Genomic DNA, 19,488 nt, shown 5'->3' on the forward strand with positions numbered 1-19,488 from the left:
GTGGAAACTCAGCAACCTCTGGGTCCTTTTACAAAGCACAATTGGGGGCTTACAAAGAAAAAAGATGGATTTAGGAACATTCACAAGGAAATTCACCCAACAACTGCTCTAAAGGGTGTAGGTTAAGCACACATCAGGTATTCAGGAAGGTTTGAAGGCTGAAGTGAGGTGCAGTGAGTTTATTATAAAATCTGGTGAAACTCAAGGAACCGTTTCTGAGATAAACATCCTTATTCAAATGCCACAGACACACTATTTCCCTCAACAGAGAGACTTGAGGCCCAGCAGTTTTTTATGCTAGAGCAAAAGATTTGGGTCAGAATCAAAGTTTTAAAGACTTTTTATTGAAGAAGTTAAAAGATTCATTGGCCAGCAGCCAAGTGTGGTCTGATTTGTTTGCATTTCCTCTGGGAACTCACAGGCAAGCAAGGAATTGGCCAGCCATGACTGTGAGGGTTACCCACTCCCTTGTGGGCCTTTTCTCCCTGGGTATTTACAAGGGAACCCTTTCCTCACAAAGGCCCAGTTCAGCAGCCCAGTCAAGCTGCAGTTCTCTTCAGGGTAAAGAGGCCTACAGCTCCCCTCCCATCAACCCAGTGTTTATTAGTTCACAAGTGAGACCAACATCACTCAGAGTGTGAGAGACAGGAAGGGGAGAAATGGGAGGTGAAATGTCACCACTTCTTCTCTCTACCAGTGATGGTCGGAGGACCTGCTCCAGGCTCAGAGGCATCAAGCATGCATGCTCATGGGCTGGTTTTCCTTGTTCAAATTCTTGGAGGTGTTAAGTTTTGCCAAAAATCTTTCAAACAAAGTTTGCAGTTAACTCAGAGAGCTTGCGGGAAATTTGTTAACAGAATTTAACTTTAAAAAAAGAAAAAAAAAATTGGTATGGTTTAGGGAGTTAGAAAAGAAGGTGCTTATATATACACGTGTGTACACACACACACAAAGCATGAAGATCCCTCTCTTTTTCTTAGGAAGTTGATCACATTGCCAGAAAATTAGGCAAAAATGTAAAAGGATGCATGATTGCAAGGAGGTGAGGAGGAGGAGTTGAGAGATTTAAAGAGGTGGGTCCCTGGTTCTCTGGGACTGATGAATCATGACTTGTGGCTGATGCCCCTTGATGAGCAGAATTCATGACCTTTTCAATGGTCTGAACATCCAAGTAGGGAGTGGAACGGGAGAACTGGAGGTCATACATATATAGATGTGCTAGGTCATGGGGTGAGTAGGCAGGAGACCCAAGGGTGAATGTGCCAAGGAGGATTCTGGAACATCGTGGAATAAGAAATGAGAAATCTGACTCCTCACCTAGAACAATTGCACTGGCAGAATTTGTCTTACATAACTATTTTGGAACCCTGGAGTTTATTGAATAAGGCTTGTCATTTCCAGGGGAAGACTTGGAAGGTTAATTTTGGTCAATTTCAGCTCTTAGCCCAATAGCAGCTACCCATTCCCTATCCCCAGCCGCGTGGCAGGCAGCTAGTCGTGTGCATGTTCCTGGAGCATCTTGCACACAGCTTGAAGGAACCAAGGTGGGCAAAAAAGGATGCTGTCTTCTAAATATCAGGGATATATGCTCTGATCACTGGTTGCTCCTTCTGATCACAGAGGTACAGGTGATCATTGTCGTACCTCCCACCATGGCTATAACTCCCTCATCTTCCAGCTGATGTGACTTCTAAGGGATTTAGAGAACTGGCACCTTCCCCCCTTCATATTTCTCTTTTTTCCTTTTTGGGAGCCAGATATCAAAGACGAGGACATTCAAAAGCACCTTCATATATGGGGAAAATTAGAAAATGACTATGCATGCTCAGGGAAAAGTACAGGCTCAGAAAGGACCTGAGAAGACCTTAGGTTTATACCTCAGGCTTGGAACAGAGACAGCCTATGACAATGAAACAATAACAGCAAAACAAAACTAACAAAATACAGCAAACTCTGGGAAGGGAGAGAATCTGATTTCCAGAGTTACCACATTATTCTATTCAAATGTCCAGTTTTCAACAAAAAATCATAATCCAAGAGTCCTATATCTGGCTAAACTCTTCTTCAAAAGTGAGGGAGAAATTAAGACATTCTTAGGAAAACAAAAGCAGAGGGAGTTCGTTACCACTAGACCAACCCTGCAAGAAATGCTCAAGAGAGTCCTGCAGGGTGAAATCAGAGGACGCTAGGCAGTAACTTGAAGCTGTATGAAGAAATAAAGATCTCAGTGGCAGTAAAGACATGGGCAATTATAAAAGCTAATGTTATATGATCCAGTAATCCCACTACTGGGCATATACCTGGAGAAAACCATAATCCCAAAAGAAACATGTACCACAATGTTTATTGCAGCACTATTTACAATAGCCAGGACATGGAAGCAACCTAAATGCCCATCAACAAATGAATGGATAAAGATGTGGCATATATATACAATGGAATATTACTCAGCTATAAAAAGGTATGAGATGGAGCTATATGTCATGAGGTGGATAGACCTAGAGTCTGTCATACAAAGTGAAGTAAGTCAGAAAAAGACAAATATTGTATGCTAACACATATACGGAATCTAAAAATGGTACTGATGAACTCAGTGACAAGAACAAGGACGCAGGTGCAGAGAATGGACTGGAGAACTCGAGGTTTGGGAGGGGGCAGGGGGTTAAGGGGAAGCTGAGACGAAGCGAGAAAGTAGCACAGACATATATATACTACCAACTGTAAAATAGATAGCCAGTGGGAAGTTGTTGTATAACAAAGGGAGTTCGACTCGAGGATGGAAGATGCCTTAGAGGACTGGGACGGGGAGGGTGGGGGGGACTCGAGGGAGGGTGGTGGGGGAGTCAAGAGAGGGAGGGAATACGGGGATATGTGCATAAAAACAGATGATTGAACTTGGTGTACCCCCCAAAAAATAATAAATAAATAAATAAAATTAAAAAAAAAACATTTCAAATTAAAAAAAAAAAGCTAATGTTAATGTAACAATAATTTGTAACTGCTTTTTGTTTTCTATATGGTTTAAGGACTAGAACATTTAAAAGATTTATTAGTTTATGGTTTTGGGGGACACAATGCACAAAGATGTCATTTTGTGACATCAACAACTGAAAGGGGTGGGGTCAGAGCTGTAGGGGACCAGAGTTTCTGTATGTTATTGAAGTTAAACTGGATAAATTCAAATTAGAGTATTAAAACTTTAGGATGTCAAATGTAATCCACAGGGTAACCACAAAGAAAATAGTTATACACAAAAGGAAATGAAAAAGAATTTTAACATTTCATTACAAAATATCAACTAAACACAGAAGAATAAAGAAATGCAGGAAATGAGAGACAAAAAGCTGTAAGGCATATAGAAAACAAATAGCAAAAGGACAGAAGTAAGTCCCTCCTTATCAGTAACTACTTTAAATGTAAATAGATTAAACTCTCCAATCAAAAGACAGAAATTGGCAGAATGGATAAAAGCACACAATCCAAGCTTTTGAATGATGTTACCAAAGTGACATCCATACTGTTTTTATTAATATTATACTTCAAGTCCACTGTATGAATGCTTGATTTTGCCTACATGAAAATTACTACTGTATTCTATGAAAAAAAGTTTTTAAAGGGTATAGGCACTTTGTTTGGTGTAGGACTTATTAGTGGCTTTGATATCACCCATAAAATGGTTATCTATTCAGTCTGTGCATAAAATTCTCATAAAATAGACCAAAACAAATTTTTTTCTCTTCCCTGCCTTTTGCAGATAAAAAGTTTTCCTCAGAGAGTTTTCTCTTTGTTTCCAGTTATACTTTATCAATGCATTCTTCTGTAAGAGACTAATAGAAAAAGCTTATAGGCTTTGTATATCTGGGTTTTGGACCAGAGCTTGTCCATAACAGTTCATAAGTTATCAGTAATTATTTATAATAGCACCTAATCAAAAATTTCAGTCTTGAATAAACATCACCAGGAGGCACAGCTTTCTTAAACTGATGAGTTTAAACAAACAAACAAAAAAGCACACGATCCAACTATATGCTGTTTACAGAAGACTCACTTCAGATGCAAAGACACAAATACATTGAAAGTGAAAGGATAGAAAAAGATACTTCATGCAAATAGCAACCAAAATAGAGCAGGATTGGCTATATTAATATGTATTAAAGATAATTCAAGCAATGGGGGTGGGGGAAGGTTTTGAGAATTCCGCAAAATGTCCCATTTGTGGGGGAATGGCTTTATTAATATATTTTAAAATAATTCTGATAGTTTCCCATTATGTTTAACTCAAATCAGTAATGAGTTATTTATGACTTTGCTTATAAAGTTATCTATTATCTCTACAGAGATATATTACTGGAGTTGGACTTGTTTCAACTTGAAATGTATGTCTCAGTAGAGAATCAGTCCTAACATTGAATCCCAGTGGGCCCCTGCTAAGCTGGTGACTGGCTGACTACCTGAGCCCACATTGTGCAGTTCACTGGTTTTTACCTTGCATTTTCTGGCTTAAAGCTTTTCCCTTCTGAAATCATGAACTTAGATCTACACTCAAAAATCTTTTTTTTTTTAATTGAAGTATAATTGATTTACAGTATTGTGTTAGTTTCCAGTGTACAGCATAGTGATTCAGTTTTTTTTTTTCAGATTATATTCCATTATACTTTATTACAAGATATTGAATATAATTCCCTGTGGTATACAGTAAGTCCTTGCTGCCTATCTATTTTATGTATAGTAGCTGGTATCTGTTAAACCCATACTGCTAATTTGTCCCTCCTGCCTCCCCCTCCCCTTTGGTAACCATTAAATTTGTTTTCTATGTCTGTGAGCCTGTTTCTGTTTTGCATATATATTCATTTGTATTATTTTTTAGATTCCACATATGAGTGATATCATGTAGTATTTGTCTTCCTCTGTCTGACCTATTTCACTAAGCATAATATTCTCTAGGTCCATCCACATTGAAATGGCAGTATTTTATTCCTTTTTTATGGCTGAGTATTATTCCACTGTGTAAATATATATATATATATATTCGTATCTTTTTTTTGGGGGGGCTGTGCTGTGTGGTATGCAGGATCTTAGTTCCCTGCCCAGGGATTGAACCTGTGCCCCCTGCATTGGGAGCATGGAATCTTAATTAATGGACTGCCAGGGAAGTCCCTATTCAGTATCTTCTTAATCTAATCATCTGTTAATGGGTACTTGGGTTGCTTCCATGTTTTGGCCATTGTAAATAGTGCTGCTATGAACATTAGGGTGCATGTAAATTTTCACATTAGGGTTTTCTTTTTTTTTCTGGATACATATCGAGGAGTGTGATTGCTGAATCACATAGTAGCTCTATTTTTGTTTTTTTAAGGAAACTCCATACTGTTTTCCATAGTGACTGCACCAATTTACAGTCTCACCAACAGTGTAGGAGGGTTCTCTTTTCTCCACACCCTCTCCAGCATTTATTATTTGTAGACTTTTTGATGATAGCCATTCTGACTGGTGTGAGGTGATACCTTGTTGTGATTTGCATTTCTCTAATAATTAGCAACTTTGAGCAGCTTTTCATGTGACTGTTGGCCATCTGTATGTCTTCTTTGGAGAAATCTCTATTTAGGTCTTCTGCCCATTTTTTGATGGGGTTGTGTGATTTTTCAGGATCGAGTTGTATAAACTGTTTGTAGATTTTGGATATTAACCCCTACTTAGTCTCATCATTTGAAAATATTTTCTTCTATTCCATAGGTTATCTTTTCATTTTGTTGATGGTTTCCTTTGCTGTGCAAAAGCTTGTAAGTTTATGTCCCATTTATTTTTGCTTTTATTTCTTTTGCCTTGGGAGACTGATCTAAGCAAATATTGCTACAATTTATGTCAGAGAATGTTTTCCCTATGTTTTCTTCTAGGAGTTTTATGGTGTCATGTATTATATTTAGGTTTTTAAACCATTTTGAGTTTATTTTTGTATATAGTGTGAGGGAGTGTTCTAAGTTCATTGATTTACCTGTAGCTGTCCAGTTCTCCCAACACTACTTGTTGAAGAGACTGTCTTTTCTCCATTGTATATTCATCTCTCCTTTGTTGTAGATTAATTGACTGTAGGTACGTGGGTTTATTTCTGAGCTCTCTATTTTATTCCATTGAACTGTATGGCTGTTTTTGTGCCAATACCACACTGTTTTGATTATTGTACCTTTGTAGTATAGTCTGACATCTGGATGGGGTAGACCTCCAATTTTTTCTTTTTCCTCAGTATTGCTTTGAAATTTTGGGCCTTTTGTGGTTCTATATAAATTTCAGGATTATGTATTCTAGTTCTGTAAAAAATTTTATGGGTATTTTGATAGGGATTTCATTAAATCTGTAGATTGCTTCTGGTAGTATGGCCATTTAAACAATATATTTTTAAATAAATTTATTTATTTATTTATTTATTTAATTGGCTGTCTTGGGTCTTCGTTGTTGCACACGGGCTTTCTCTAGTTGTGAGGAGCCCGGGGCTACTCTTCATTGTGGCGCACTGGCTTAGTTACTCTGTGGCATGTGGTATGTTCCTGGGGCAGGGATTGAACCCATGTCCCCTGCATTGGCAGGCAGATTCTTAACCACTGTGCCACCTAGGAAGTCCCCATTTAAACAATATTAATTCTTCCAATCCAAGAGCGTGGAATATCTTTCCATTTGTTTGAATCATCTTAGTTTTCTATCTTTCTTTTTGAAATTTTTATTGGAGTATAGCTGATTTACAATGTTGTGTTAGTTGTCTTCAATTTTCTTTATCAGTGTTTTATAGTTTTCAACATATAGGGCTTTTAACTCCTTGGTTAGGTTTATTCCTAGGTTTTTGGTTTTTTTTTTTCTTTCTACATTGAAAGATCTTGAAGGGGATCATTGGATCACTGAGGTGTCATTTCTCAGTCCATTTTGAAGTATTGCTTCATTTAAATAATGAATAGCTTCCCTTCTAAGAAACCTACAATACAGAAACACCCAGAGCTTCTTCCCTTCTTCCCCAAATTTCATGTTGCTCAGAACATGAAATTTTGGAACTGGAAGGATCCTTAGAGACCTTATGCAACTCTCTGCTTTTACAGTTGAGGAAACTGAGGCCCAGAGAAGTGAAGTATTAATATAAGGAAATCACCAGGTATTAGGCGAGCTGAGACTAAACCTCCTGACTCGTGGCTTGTTTCATATTCTACACTTTCTGCTACCTATGAAAGCTGAAGAGAAAACAAAACTCAAAATACTCATCTCCCCAGTCTTCCCAAACCCAAACTCAACAATCTGTTTCTAAAATCAAGTTGTAACTGTTTCTGAATCACAGAGCAGGGGTAGGCCCATCACATCACTGAAGAAGTATGACCCTCTTAGCAGGAAAGCTGCTGCTCTGAAAGATGGAAAGAACCCAATTACTCCCCAGAGACCAGCCCACAAGCTCATCCTTCACAAGTGACAGAGGCTGGAGGAGTGCTCTCTCTGTCCATAGCGTAGCCTAATTGCTGCTTCCCTGCTAGCCGAGGCAGGCACTCACTCTCTGCCAAGCTCTGGCTTCCACCCAGCTCCTCCTTAAGGCAGAGCCAAACCCCAGACTCCCTTGTCCCAGAAGCTGGTCCAGGAAGGCCTTAGAGTCAGCAAGGAGGAGCTCTGTACCACAGCCTGGGGGACCCTGGCTGCCCAAGCTCCCGCTTCCTGTGATCAGCCAGACATCTCCTCTGTAGAGACCTGCCCCAGATCAGCAAAGAAAGGATAAGGCAGGGAAAGGTCAGGTTAGTAGTGTCACTGAGGAATATATGAATATACCACCATACCAATGTAATGAGAATATACCACTGCTGGGAGGTAGGATGTGAGAGAGAGCTTGCTCTGGCCGACCATTCTTTCTTCTGACAGTGGGAGGAATTCTGAGTGTCACGGGCCTTAAGTTCAGACAAGGAATGAACTCCTGGGATCCTGGGACCACATTCCTGGACCTGGGCCTCTGCACGCCAGCAGGTGCTGCTGGAAGTGGGAGAGTGTGAGCAGGTTCAGGCCACTTTTCTTCACAGGAAGGTTTTGTAAGTTTTCTCCACTCTTCCCTTCCTCGGGAGGAACAGTGCCTGGTGTGTCCAGCGATGGCCTCTCTTGAGATTTGAGATTTATTATTAGAATTGCCAGGATGTGTTCTTTGATTATATATGGTAGCTTTTCCTGGCCTGTTTCAAGACATGTGGGATCCCGCCTCTTTCTGCAGAAGGCCTGTATGTCCCCCAGACACAGGTTCACCCCTCAACCTTTGAGCCCCCACAAATGAGTCACCATCAAGGGCAGGGTGACACTCATTCATTCTCTGCAAGCCTATACGTTCATACATGGTAGCAACATTTCTCAAAATGGAGGACTCATGGATGCCCAAGCTATGCCTGCAGACCCTAAGGGATGCCCAGGTCTAGTTAGAGAAATATATTAAATTAAATTCTTTTCTTTCACTTGAGTTGATCAGTCAGCATGAACAACATTGTAAACAGAGAGAGAAACTTGGACCCTGAAGGTAGATGGCACTACCTGGCTATAAGGTAGTCATCCCTGTGTGACTCAGAATGTACTGAGGCTGATTTTTTTTATTTTTTAAAGTTGTCAGAATGAAACAAAAATTTAAAAACTCCTTTTAGAACTCATGGAATTTTACCCACTCCATCTCACGCCAGCTCCCACAGGACTTTCAGGGATTTCCAGATGCCATTTTGAGGAACAGGGTTATAGAAGAGTCTTTCCCCTATCAAGCAAGACCTCCCTCTAAGGAAAGAGAAAAAGATGGGCTGGTTTGAGCTATGGCCCCACAGAAGGGTCAGACTAAACAAAGGAAACCCACTGACTACACAGTTCTGAGTTGGGAGAGCCTTGGAAACCCTTTCTTCCAAGGCCATCTGATTCATGACTCTATTGTCAACATCCCATTCCATTACTGGACAGTTCCTGCTAATGCAACGTCTTTGCAGTTGGCTGATCTAGAATTATCACTGATTGGTTTTGCTCTTGACATCTGGGACTATGTTGAATTTTTTAACAAAGCCCCCAAAATATTGGGGCAGAGCATATGTAGGCCTGATTTGAGCTCCTTTCTTTTTTTTATATAAATGGATACAAGAAGTTCATTGGAGCATCCAGTGAAGGTACTGATTTGCTTCTGAAAAATGTACAGATGGCTGAGATGGGAGTTTGGAGGAGAAGCACAGATGGAGAAGTCTTTTCATTTGATTTGTCACTGAGCAGAGACCTGGAGTTGCTGAGGGTGTCAAGACTCACAGATGCAAACACAGGGTGGAAGAGTGATATAGACACATCGCAAGCACAGCTGGCAGGGAAAGTGTTTCTGTAGGGTTCAGACACACGAAGAAGGACACAACCGGGGTGGGGTGGAAACTTCAGCACAAGTCCCTGGTGTCCTCCCGTGGGGACAGAGCTGAGTGCTCAGGGATGGTTAAAGACTCCGTGATGTTTCAGATTAAACCGCTCCTGCCACTCGCCCTCTCCCCCCCAAACCCTTAAGGAGTGGGTCCTGTCTCTGTCCTTGACTTGCTGAGCCAGGCATTGCTCTCTGAAGTTTGTGTGGGGCTTGATCAAGTGTTTTAGTACTGTTGCTTCTTTGGAAATTAGTTTTCTTTAGGGTGCCACCTAAATGTAAGATATTGTAACTTTGCTTTTATGAGTTCTTGCTATTGAAAATTTAGTTCTAAGCACAAATGTATCCTACAGAGTCTGAGTTTTGTAAGCATCTGCTGGCCTCTGTCACATTGTTTTCAACCAAACAGCTTTCGGGAGCACTAAGTGAGGTGGTTAGAGTCCTCAGGATAAGCCAATAATGCAATTTCTTGGCTACTATATTGTTACGTAAAATATTTGAAATCTGTAAGCTTTTCAGTTGGCTGATGAAACGCAATCATCACTTGAATTTACATGCCAGTGGTATGTTTGAAAGGCATACATGGGATAGGCGTTGACTGTTTTTAGAGGTGTGTTGGGTTATTTGTGCCTGGGTAGCCCAACTCCCCCGGCTACTGTTGATAAGATGGAGACACATCTGGCTGGTCTCACGGTAGAGCGCCCCTCATCTGCCTCAGTAGGGAAGCCTAAGGTGGCAGAATGTTTAGGTCCACGCTTTTGTTGCACTTGGTGGTGGAAGTGCTGATCCTTTTCTGACCAGGACAAGGAGGACCCCATTCCTTCAGAGGCTCAGGGCTCAGAACCTGCTCAGCCTTCCTCTGCCCACACTGTGCTGTGACCTGTGGAGAGGGGAGAACCCGCAATCCTCTGGCTGGGGATCCTGCCTCCTTCCCTGCTGTGTCTCAGATGGACAGGAGACAGTTCCATCCATTCCTTTGGCAAGGCTGAGTTCTCTGGGTAGGTCCACCTACTTAGTGAAAAAAAGAACCTGCTTCTAGAACCATCCATCATACTAGAAAGGGGTCCTTAGTCAGATGAGTAAATCAGCGCAGGCACTGAGGACTCTGTATGTGAAAATTCAGCTACTTCTGGGCTGTTTGCTGCCTAGTGGGCAGGTGGGTAGGAAGGAGCCTGTCACCCACAGCTTCCACTGGCACTGCCTAAATGACCAACGAACTCCCCAGCCCAGATGTGCACAGGGTATCACTGTTCAGTCCTTGGGACTGTGAGGAGAGGCTGGGCCCTCCTATTCCCTATTTCCCACTGGGTATCTTTCCTATGAAGTAATTTTGAGTACTGGTGGCTGAAGAACTTAACAGGATGCTTTATACTGATGTTGACATGGGCACCAGTTGGGGTTGAACGGCCACAGTAGGTTCAGTGGCCATCTTTTCACACCCCCCCCCCCCCAAACCATCTCTTGATGCTCCTGCTAGAGAGAGGCCACGGGGTGGGACGAACCATGGGGCTGAGCTAATGTAGTATTTTTGCATTATCATGAGATACAAGAGAAGCGTAACAGGACAGGAGGTGATGCTGGAAGGTCAAGCCTCTTAAGGTGGTGTCCTCCAGACAACATTATAAGGCATTAAATATTTTGTGTGAAAGCGAGGCTTTGAGACATTCGGAGAAGATGGTCACAGTGTCTGTGAACTAGCTCCCCACTAAGCAGGGGCACAGGCCCCACCCTATATGTGCTCCCCCAGGGGCTACTTCCCCTCAGGGTCTGAGCGCAGAGCTCTTACTCTTCATTTTCTTCTTCCTTTCAATCCCCTTATTCTTAACACTGTATCTAACTCCAAGGAATTTGATTTGTTGAATCACAACTCCAAAACCTCTTATTTGCAGGGTAGTTTCAATTTATTAACAAACCAGAGAAAACAGCACAAAATGACTGCGATAAAACAAGAAAGACAGGTAGGGGTTCATTCTGCCCAACTCTCCTGTGCATGCCGGGATAAACCTTCCCTGTGCCTCACGGATGGTGCCCCTCAGATGGAGGAAGGCAGATCCTGCAGGGGCAGGGGGAGCACAGTTCTTCTCTGTCTCTGCATGATGCGTGGGAAACTCTCTCTCCACTCTGCCCCCCTCAGAAAGTTTCCCTCTGTAGGACCATAAACCTGCACATCTGAGACCTAAAAAACACAACTCTTGAAAAACATTTTTCCAATTTGCAGCTATACTTTGTCACACCTTTGGATTCATTTTTATTTTGTTTGAAATGGCACATCTAGAGACAGATTGCAAACCCAGCCCATTAGAAACTACTGTTCTTTTCTCTGCTGCTTAATAGTCTAGATCCAGGTTGATCACTGCTACATGCCAAAAAAGAAACTAGTAAGACCTTTTATTAGAGTTTTTAAAAGCATGAACATAGTCTCATTTGATCCTCTCAGCAGCCCTGGGGGATAGGCAGATGGGCATGATGGTTCCAGGATCCAGAGGACAAAATCATAACTGATGGAGCTGGGAACCAAATCCATGTCATCTGACCCCAGTCCAGGGCTCCTTCCACTCCACTAGATGAACTGGGCCCACCTTGATGAGCAGGGCAGCTTTTCTGCTTAGATGAGATGCCTTTGGGCTTGCAAACGAAGGAGATTTTAAGACTTTAAGACCTCAGAAGAGCTCAGGGTATAAACACACCTGAGCTCAATGTAGCATCAACATCAGAGGAATGAAGAGGACAGAACACGGGCATCTTTGACAAGGGTTTCTTCTTGTTTTCCTGATTCTCACCTGGAACACGCTGGGTGCTGTGACATGAAGGCAGCCAAGTCCAGGAGGAGGGAAGGCATTCAGAGGACTTTCTCATCTAGCAATTTATTGATTCCTTCACAAATCCTCTTGAGGTTGGACCTGCAGTCTCCATCCAGGCTATAAAGGGCGGAGAGGAACTCCACATCAGCAAAGTGGTTGAAGACATGGTTGATGCGCCCATGGGTCCTGGGCGTCAGGTGTCGCTGTACCAGTTCATGCACCAGGTCCTTGCACTCGTGTAGGAGCTTGGAGAGCACGTTTCTATCGAAGGTGTATTCCACCTCATAGAAGCTGACGATGGTCATGGCGGTCTGGTTCAGCTTCTTCCTGAACTTCTCCACGATAACAACCTCCTCCTGGCTGAACTGGTTGTTCCGGTAGAGGATCCCAATTTTGATCGCCACCTTGATTAAGTCTTTCATGATCTTGTGGGCTTCCTTCTTGTCGTGTGTGTGCTCTTTGGTGACTTTGTAGAGCTCATCAAAGATCTCGCTGCTGGTGTCATCAATTAGCATGTTGGCCACAGTTTTGCTGGCTATTTTGCTCAGAATCTTCTTCTGGGCTTGAAGGGCAAGGTTCTTTGAACTAAAAACATCAGGACCTATGGTAAGAAAAGAAATAAATGTTATAGAAATACAAAAACTGTTTATTACCAAGTGAAACATACTAACTTGAACTTATGTTCTTTTTTCTTAAAATAGATTATTTTTTGTTTTAACTTTTTTTGTTTGTTTTAATATTTATTTATTTACTTCAGCTGCACTGGGTCTTAGTTGCAGCATGTGGACTTCTTAGTTGCAGCACGCATGCGGGATCTAGTTCCCCAAACAGGGTTCAAACCTGGGCCCCCTGCATTGGGAGCGCGGAGTCTTACCCACTGGACCACTAGGCAAGTCACTTAACTTATGCTCTTACAGCAAAAATTCATGCCTTCATACCCCACGACTTCTTTATGAAACCCCACCCCAGCCTGGTTACCCCACTCTCCTCGCCACATGACATGCTTATTTACCCTCTTGAAATTTTATTTAAAAAAAAAAATTAATTAGTTTGCTGTGTTGGGTCTTTGTTGCTGTGCACGGGCTTTCTCTAGTTGTGGCGAGCGAGGGCTACTCTTTGTTGCAGTGCAGGGGCTTCTCATTGCGCTGGCTTCTCTTGTTGCAGAGCATGGGCTCTAGAGTGCAGGTTCAGTAGCTGGGTGCACGGGCTTGGTTGCTTCGCAGTGTATGGGATCTTCCTGGCCCAGGGATCGAACCCGTGTCCCCTGCATTGGCAGGCAGATTCTTAACCACTGTGCCACCAGGGAAGTCCCACTTGAACCTTTAATGTGCTCTTTCCTCTCTGGATGTGGTCTCCTCATGTCCAGGCCAAATCTCACCCTTTGGACCTGCTTCATGCAAAAAGCCTCCTTGACTCTATTTGCTCACTGAGAACTCCCTACAATGATTATTGCCCTGGAAACCATTCAGCTTTGCAAATTTACAGGAGGAAAGTATTGCTTAATGACAAGAATGTAGCACCAATGCCAACCCCATTCCTAGGACAGACCTGGGCGGTTGATCACGGTACACAGTGTGTGTGTGTGTGTTTTAGCCACACTGTGCGGCATGGGGAATCTTAGTTTCCTGACCAGGGATCGAACCTGTGCCCCCTGCAGTGGAAGTGCAAAGTCTCAACCATTGGACTGCCAGGGAAGTCCCAAGAAGTTCGGTTGTCCCCTCCACCACCCCGCTCCCCCCACCTCCGCCCATGTGCCTCACGGCTTGTGGGGTCTTAGTTTCCCGACCAGGGATCAAACCCAGAGCCCATGGCAGGGAAAGCACTGAGTCTTAACCACTGGACCACCAGGGAATTCCCCATGGTAGTGTTTTTTGAGTGAGTCTCAGAATCCATATTTCATTGAGTCTAAGATGTTTTTTTTTTCTCATGTTTGATATCTTGGAAATTGTGATGTGTCTTATAGTCATTGTTGCCAGGTGGTAGTTGTGCTGTAGTTGCATTACCTGTATGTGCAGCGATTTACACAATAGAAGACAGATTTGGAATAAAAGTCATGAGTACTCATAAGAAATTTGCTCACCAATGTTCTCGATGGCACAGAGAACCATATTGTGTGGGAAACACAGACATCAACAGCTCCAAGCAAAGATGCTTCAGCTGAGTACAGTAGTACCCTGAATGTGAGGAAGCTCAGAAAAATCAAAGCCAGTTTATTTCCCCATTACTTTCCCTTTATGAATGAATGAGAACAATATGTGTTAAAAGAAGTAACACTATGTACAAGTAAGTCTAAAAGGATCTTTCAATAAGTATAAAATAAAAATTCTAAGCAATAAGAAAGCAATCATTTGCAATTTAATTGGTAGCATTTTCTTCTTTCTTAAGACACATAAAAAGGCATCTTTTAATCAGTGGTGTCTTAGATTGGATCAAATACTCCATGAAATCACCGGTTGGCTGGAACTGATATTTGAAATGAAACCCACAGGCCATCCTCACTCAATATACGTATATGTATCATTCTTATCTTCTCAAGACATTCAAGTTGCTGGAGGACAGAGACAACATTCCCACAGCACCTAGCTCGGCTCTGGGCACAGGGGTGGAATGGTGTTTGTTAAGTTAAATGCCAGAGAAATACTGCAGGAGAACAAATTTCCTTTTGAGAACTGAGGGCCCTCTAGGATCCTTAGAGTTTTTCTCCAGTGTTCTGTGGCCACATGGAAGTGACCAGCAGCATGGACAGACAGATGGCCACACACACCAGCTTTTGCAATCCCTCCCCATCTCATGTCCCACCCCCTCTGCCCACCCCAGACTCATACCCTCAGTGGAATGCCATTAATCCCTGGGTGCTTAGATCTCGCAGACGTGGACTCAGTAAACACTCAAACGCAATTCAGACACAGGCCCCAGTGCTTCTTCCACCTGCATATCCCTTCAAGGACTGGCTCCCTCCCTCCCAGCCCAGCCTTGCTCCCTCAACCCTGGGTCTTTCCAGGACAGCTACTTCTGCTCATGGACCTCTTCCAGCTGTAGGCCCCAGGGTCATGGGCTGAAACGGGGTCACTAAAGTGGGATCAGCAGAAGTAAAGCAGCAGGCACCATTGGTTTCCCACAGCCCCAAGAAGCTCTTTCCCAAAAGTCTGAGACCATAGACTCTTTAAGCAACTTCAGAGCAAGTGACCCTGACACAGCCAGGATTTTCCCTTCAGCCTCAGTGTGAAGGGAGTAAATGATAATTTTTGGCTTTTCCTTACTGTGAGCTTTATGCCCATCCAGAGTTTGAGACAAATAATATTCCTACCCAGTCTCATCATCTACTATGGTCGCCAGGCCTTTGTGTAAATAACCTTTGTTCCAAAAACATCAAGTTCCTCCTCCCCAAACAAATATTTACCAGCATTAAGGATGTTTAAAAGATTGTGCTGTATGCTTTGAAATCAGTTCTACAGGAGAAACTTAAAGACTTTTGAGCTTTGGCCCTGTTGCCAAAATAAGTGTATGCCTCCTTAGGTGATTATTCTGATTGGAACAACAGTTGGGTCTGTTCTGGAATATCAAAAAATGAGTCATTTCTTTGTAGACACAGCTCCTAAAAACTGCCTGAGAAGCAGGTATTTGAAGAGGTTCTCTAGAAATGCAGAACGCATGCATTTACACAGAAGCAATGGATCAACTAGGTGCAATGGCATGTAAGCTCTGTGGGAGCAGGGGTTTTTGTCTAGCCCACTGGATGCCCCGAGCCTGTGCATTGGTGGCCCACGGCAGCTACTGTTGAATGAGGAAGCACTGGCTCTATGGCAGACACTTCGTGGCTTTAACCCTAAGAGATAGGTGTTTTTTACCAAGGCTTCCCTGCTAGCTGGATTCCAAACCCTGCTCTTTTCACTGCCAGCATTCCCAACAGTTTTCTCCAGAGCAGTGGTCATCACACCTTTTGCTCTTATAGCCCCATAAGAATTTTAAAAGCTAGTACCTCCTTGCATATTTTTTAACTTGACAGCAAGTATTTTTCACCTTATGGTTAAATAGTTATAATTTCTAAATATATTAAATGTCTAGATATTGTAAATATTGATACTTTAAAATCAATGTGTTAAATTATTCTTTTAAAAGTGTCTAATGTACATACCACATACCACAATGATATAACATCCATTATTGTCCATTTTAAAGTGACAGGAGCAAGCTCTTCTTTAAATATTAGAGCTGCTACACTGTTCTTTTTTCTCCTTGAAATTGTATCTCTATTCTATGCCATCCAGAAACTTTAACTTAATATCTGTTTTGTTTTTTTTTTAAAGGATTTGACTCTCCCTGGATACCAGGAAGTCGGCCCGCTATCTTTTAATTTTATTTATTTATTTATTTATTTATTTATTTATTTATTTATTTATTTACTGCATTGGGTCTTCGTTGCTGCACACAGGCTTTCTGTAGTTGCGGAGAGCAGGGGCTACTCTTTGTTGAGGTGCGCGGGCTTCTTATTGTGGTGGCTTCTCCTGTTGAGGAGCACAGGCTCTAGGTGTGCAGCCTTCAGTTGTTGTGGCACATGGGCTCAATAGTTGTGGCTTGTAGGCTCTAGAGTGCAGGCTCAGTAGTTGTGGCACACAGGTTTAGTTGCTCCATGGCATGTGGGGTCCTTCCGGATCAGGGATCGAACCCGTGTCACCTGCATTGGCAGGCAGATTCTTAACCACTTAGCCACCTGGGAAGCCCCTTAATATCTGTTTTTATGCTTGAAAATGTTTTATTTGATCAATCCGTCATAATTCTCTGTAATCAAAGGATACATACAAATTGAATTTTAAATTAAAATACGATTCCAATGACCAAAATCTCCAATCCTTAAAAAAAATTCCTTCTGGAGTGAGTTATCATTCTAATTATTTTGGGTACCAGTGTTAAATTTTTGATAAATACTAAACATAAAAAATAAAGTTTTATTGGAAATGCATCTGCAAATGAGAGGGGTAGGGGCAGGGTATGGTGCTTTGATCAAGAGAGGCATCACCAACACCAAAGATTCACGTCATGCCTGTGTTTGACCAGGTTTTGCAACCCAGGGAAATGCATTTGTCCCAATAAGATTCTTTATGGGTGGGAACTCCATGACGGAAATAGTGGAAAGAAGGAAGTTTCACCACACTTTGACCTCAGATTGTTGCTCTGACAGATGAATTTAGAAAAAGAGTATTGAAGTGAGAAAGAGGCATGGGACTTACAAACCGATTTCCCCAAAACTCTCCTCTTCTGCTCACCGCATGGAAGGTCTCTGGACTCTGCATGGTGCACACACCAGCTGGAGTCCCGCTCTTCCACTCGAGCAGCAGCATTCCATGAGAGGTTAAGTGGTGTTCTTCGGGGGGCGGGGGGATACACAGTTTCTCTTGTTTTTTAAAGGTTATGCGCCATTTATAATTATTACACAATATTGGCTATATTCCCCATGTTGTACAGTACATCCTTGTAGCTTATTTTATACGTGACAGTTTGTACCTCTTCATTCCCCACCCCTCCCTTGCCCCTCCCTTCTCCCCCTCCCCACTGGTAACCACTAGTTTGTTCTCTATATGCGCGATACTGCTTCTTTTTTTGTTATATTCACTAGTTTGTTGTCTTTTTTAGATTCCACATGTAAGTGATATATCATACAGTATTTGTCTTTCTCTGACTGAATTATTTCACTTCTCATAGTACCCTCCAAATAAAGAGTGTCTTGATCACATAAGTTTGGAAAACACTGGGTTAAACCATGTTAAACAGATTCTTTTCCTGTAAGACTTCAAAAATATTTCTTTAGTAGATTAAGGTGTTTTATCAACTGACAGAGAGGGGTGGGTATGGTAGGCAGAAAAATGGCCCCCGAAGATGTCCACATTCTAGTCCTGGAACCTGTGCGTGTGTTATCTTGCCTGGTAAAAGAGACTTGGCAGACATGACTAAGTTAAGGATTTGGGGATGGAGAAATTACCCTGGATTAGCCAGTGAGCCTGACACAATCACAAGGGTCTTTATAAGTGAAAGAGGGAGAGAGAATCAGAAAAGGAGATGTGATAATGGGAGGAGAGGATCAAAGGGATGTAATGGCTGGCTTCAAAGATGGAGGAGGGAACCACCAGCCAAGGAATGTGGGTGGCCTCTAGAAGCTGAAAAACACAAGGGAACACATCACCCCGTAGAGCCTCCAGAAGAAGTGCAGCCCTGCTGACACACCGATTTTCAGACCTGTAAAACTCATTTTGGGTTTCTGATCTCCAAAGCTGTGAGATGATAAATTTATGTTGTTTTAAATCACTGAGTTTGTGGTAATTTGTTACAGGAGCTATAGGAAACTAGTTCAGGTAAGCAGAGTGTGGTAAAGCATTTCCCAGTTTTATCTGGTCAGGAAACTGTTTTGTTTTGTTTCTTGGCATGTGGGATTTTAGTTCCTTGACCAGGGATCGAACCTGTGTCCCCTGCAGTGGACGTGTAGAGTCTTAACTGCTGGACTGCCAGGGAAGTCCCAGGAAACTCTGTTTTTTTGAGTAGAGTGACCAACTGCCCTGATTTGCCAGGATTGAGGGGTTTCCTGCATGGTGGACTTTCAGTGCTAAAACTGGAAAAGTCCAGGCACAAGTTGGTTACCCTATTCCTGAGCCACTAGTGAAGCATATATCATTGACCTAAAACACTGAAGAACAGGGAAGTAACAGAGGAAAAATTCCAGAGGGAGGAAGATGATGTATACCTAATATTGAAGATTCTATCACCTCAGCAGGGTAAGCTGTAGACTCTTGTTGCCACACTTACCACCCTTCTTCACTTGCTTTTTGATTTTAGAGTCAATCTTAGCCTTTATTTATTTACTTACTTTTGTCCCTTTTGGGCCAAGGTTTCTTTTGTCCCTTGGTTTCTCTGCAATGATTGAGCATTTACTATTTGTTCAGCTCTGTAAGAAGTGCTATGGGGGATGTCCTCCCCACTTCCCCCAATATTTAATTGGGTCCTACTCTGAATATGGTCCTGCAGGGAGGCGAGATATAGACAAATGAAACAAAAATACTTAAACCTGTGAAACAGCCCAAATTACCAAGAGTGAGAACAGCTGAGGGAAGCTCTATGGGCTCTGAAGGTGGACCTGAATGTGGATAGGTGGGGATGGCTACAATGTCAGGAAGTGGTTTCTAAACCACTTTGAAACAGGTCAGCAATTTCCCCCAGATCACAAAGGCCTTGGGTGGCTTCCCTCATACGTTTGCAGCCATTTCTCTTGAACGTGTTATTACCTACAAAGGGACTTGCGGTAAAAGCTTCTATGGTGAGGGCTCAGGA

General features: G+C 42.4%; 2 protein-coding genes across 8 annotated transcripts in view; one reads left to right on the forward strand and one right to left on the reverse strand.

The window, feature by feature from the left end:
- Window positions 1-19,488, forward strand: part of AP4E1 (adaptor related protein complex 4 subunit epsilon 1) — a 102,206-nt gene that overhangs the window by 75,631 nt on the left and 7,087 nt on the right. The gene's annotated exons all lie outside the window — the stretch shown is intronic.
- The window catches only part of TNFAIP8L3 (TNF alpha induced protein 8 like 3), a 38,376-nt gene continuing 30,147 nt past the window's right edge, over window positions 11,260-19,488 (reverse strand). The window contains exon 2 of the mRNA XM_057722185.1: window positions 11,260-12,772. Coding sequence (XP_057578168.1) covers window positions 12,210-12,772 — 563 coding nt within the window. The 3' untranslated portion in view covers window positions 11,260-12,209. The remainder of the gene's footprint in view (window positions 12,773-19,488) is intronic.

This window comes from Hippopotamus amphibius, chromosome 2 (assembly GCF_030028045.1).
Source record: "Hippopotamus amphibius kiboko isolate mHipAmp2 chromosome 2, mHipAmp2.hap2, whole genome shotgun sequence".
Taxonomy (NCBI): domain Eukaryota; kingdom Metazoa; phylum Chordata; class Mammalia; order Artiodactyla; family Hippopotamidae; genus Hippopotamus; species Hippopotamus amphibius.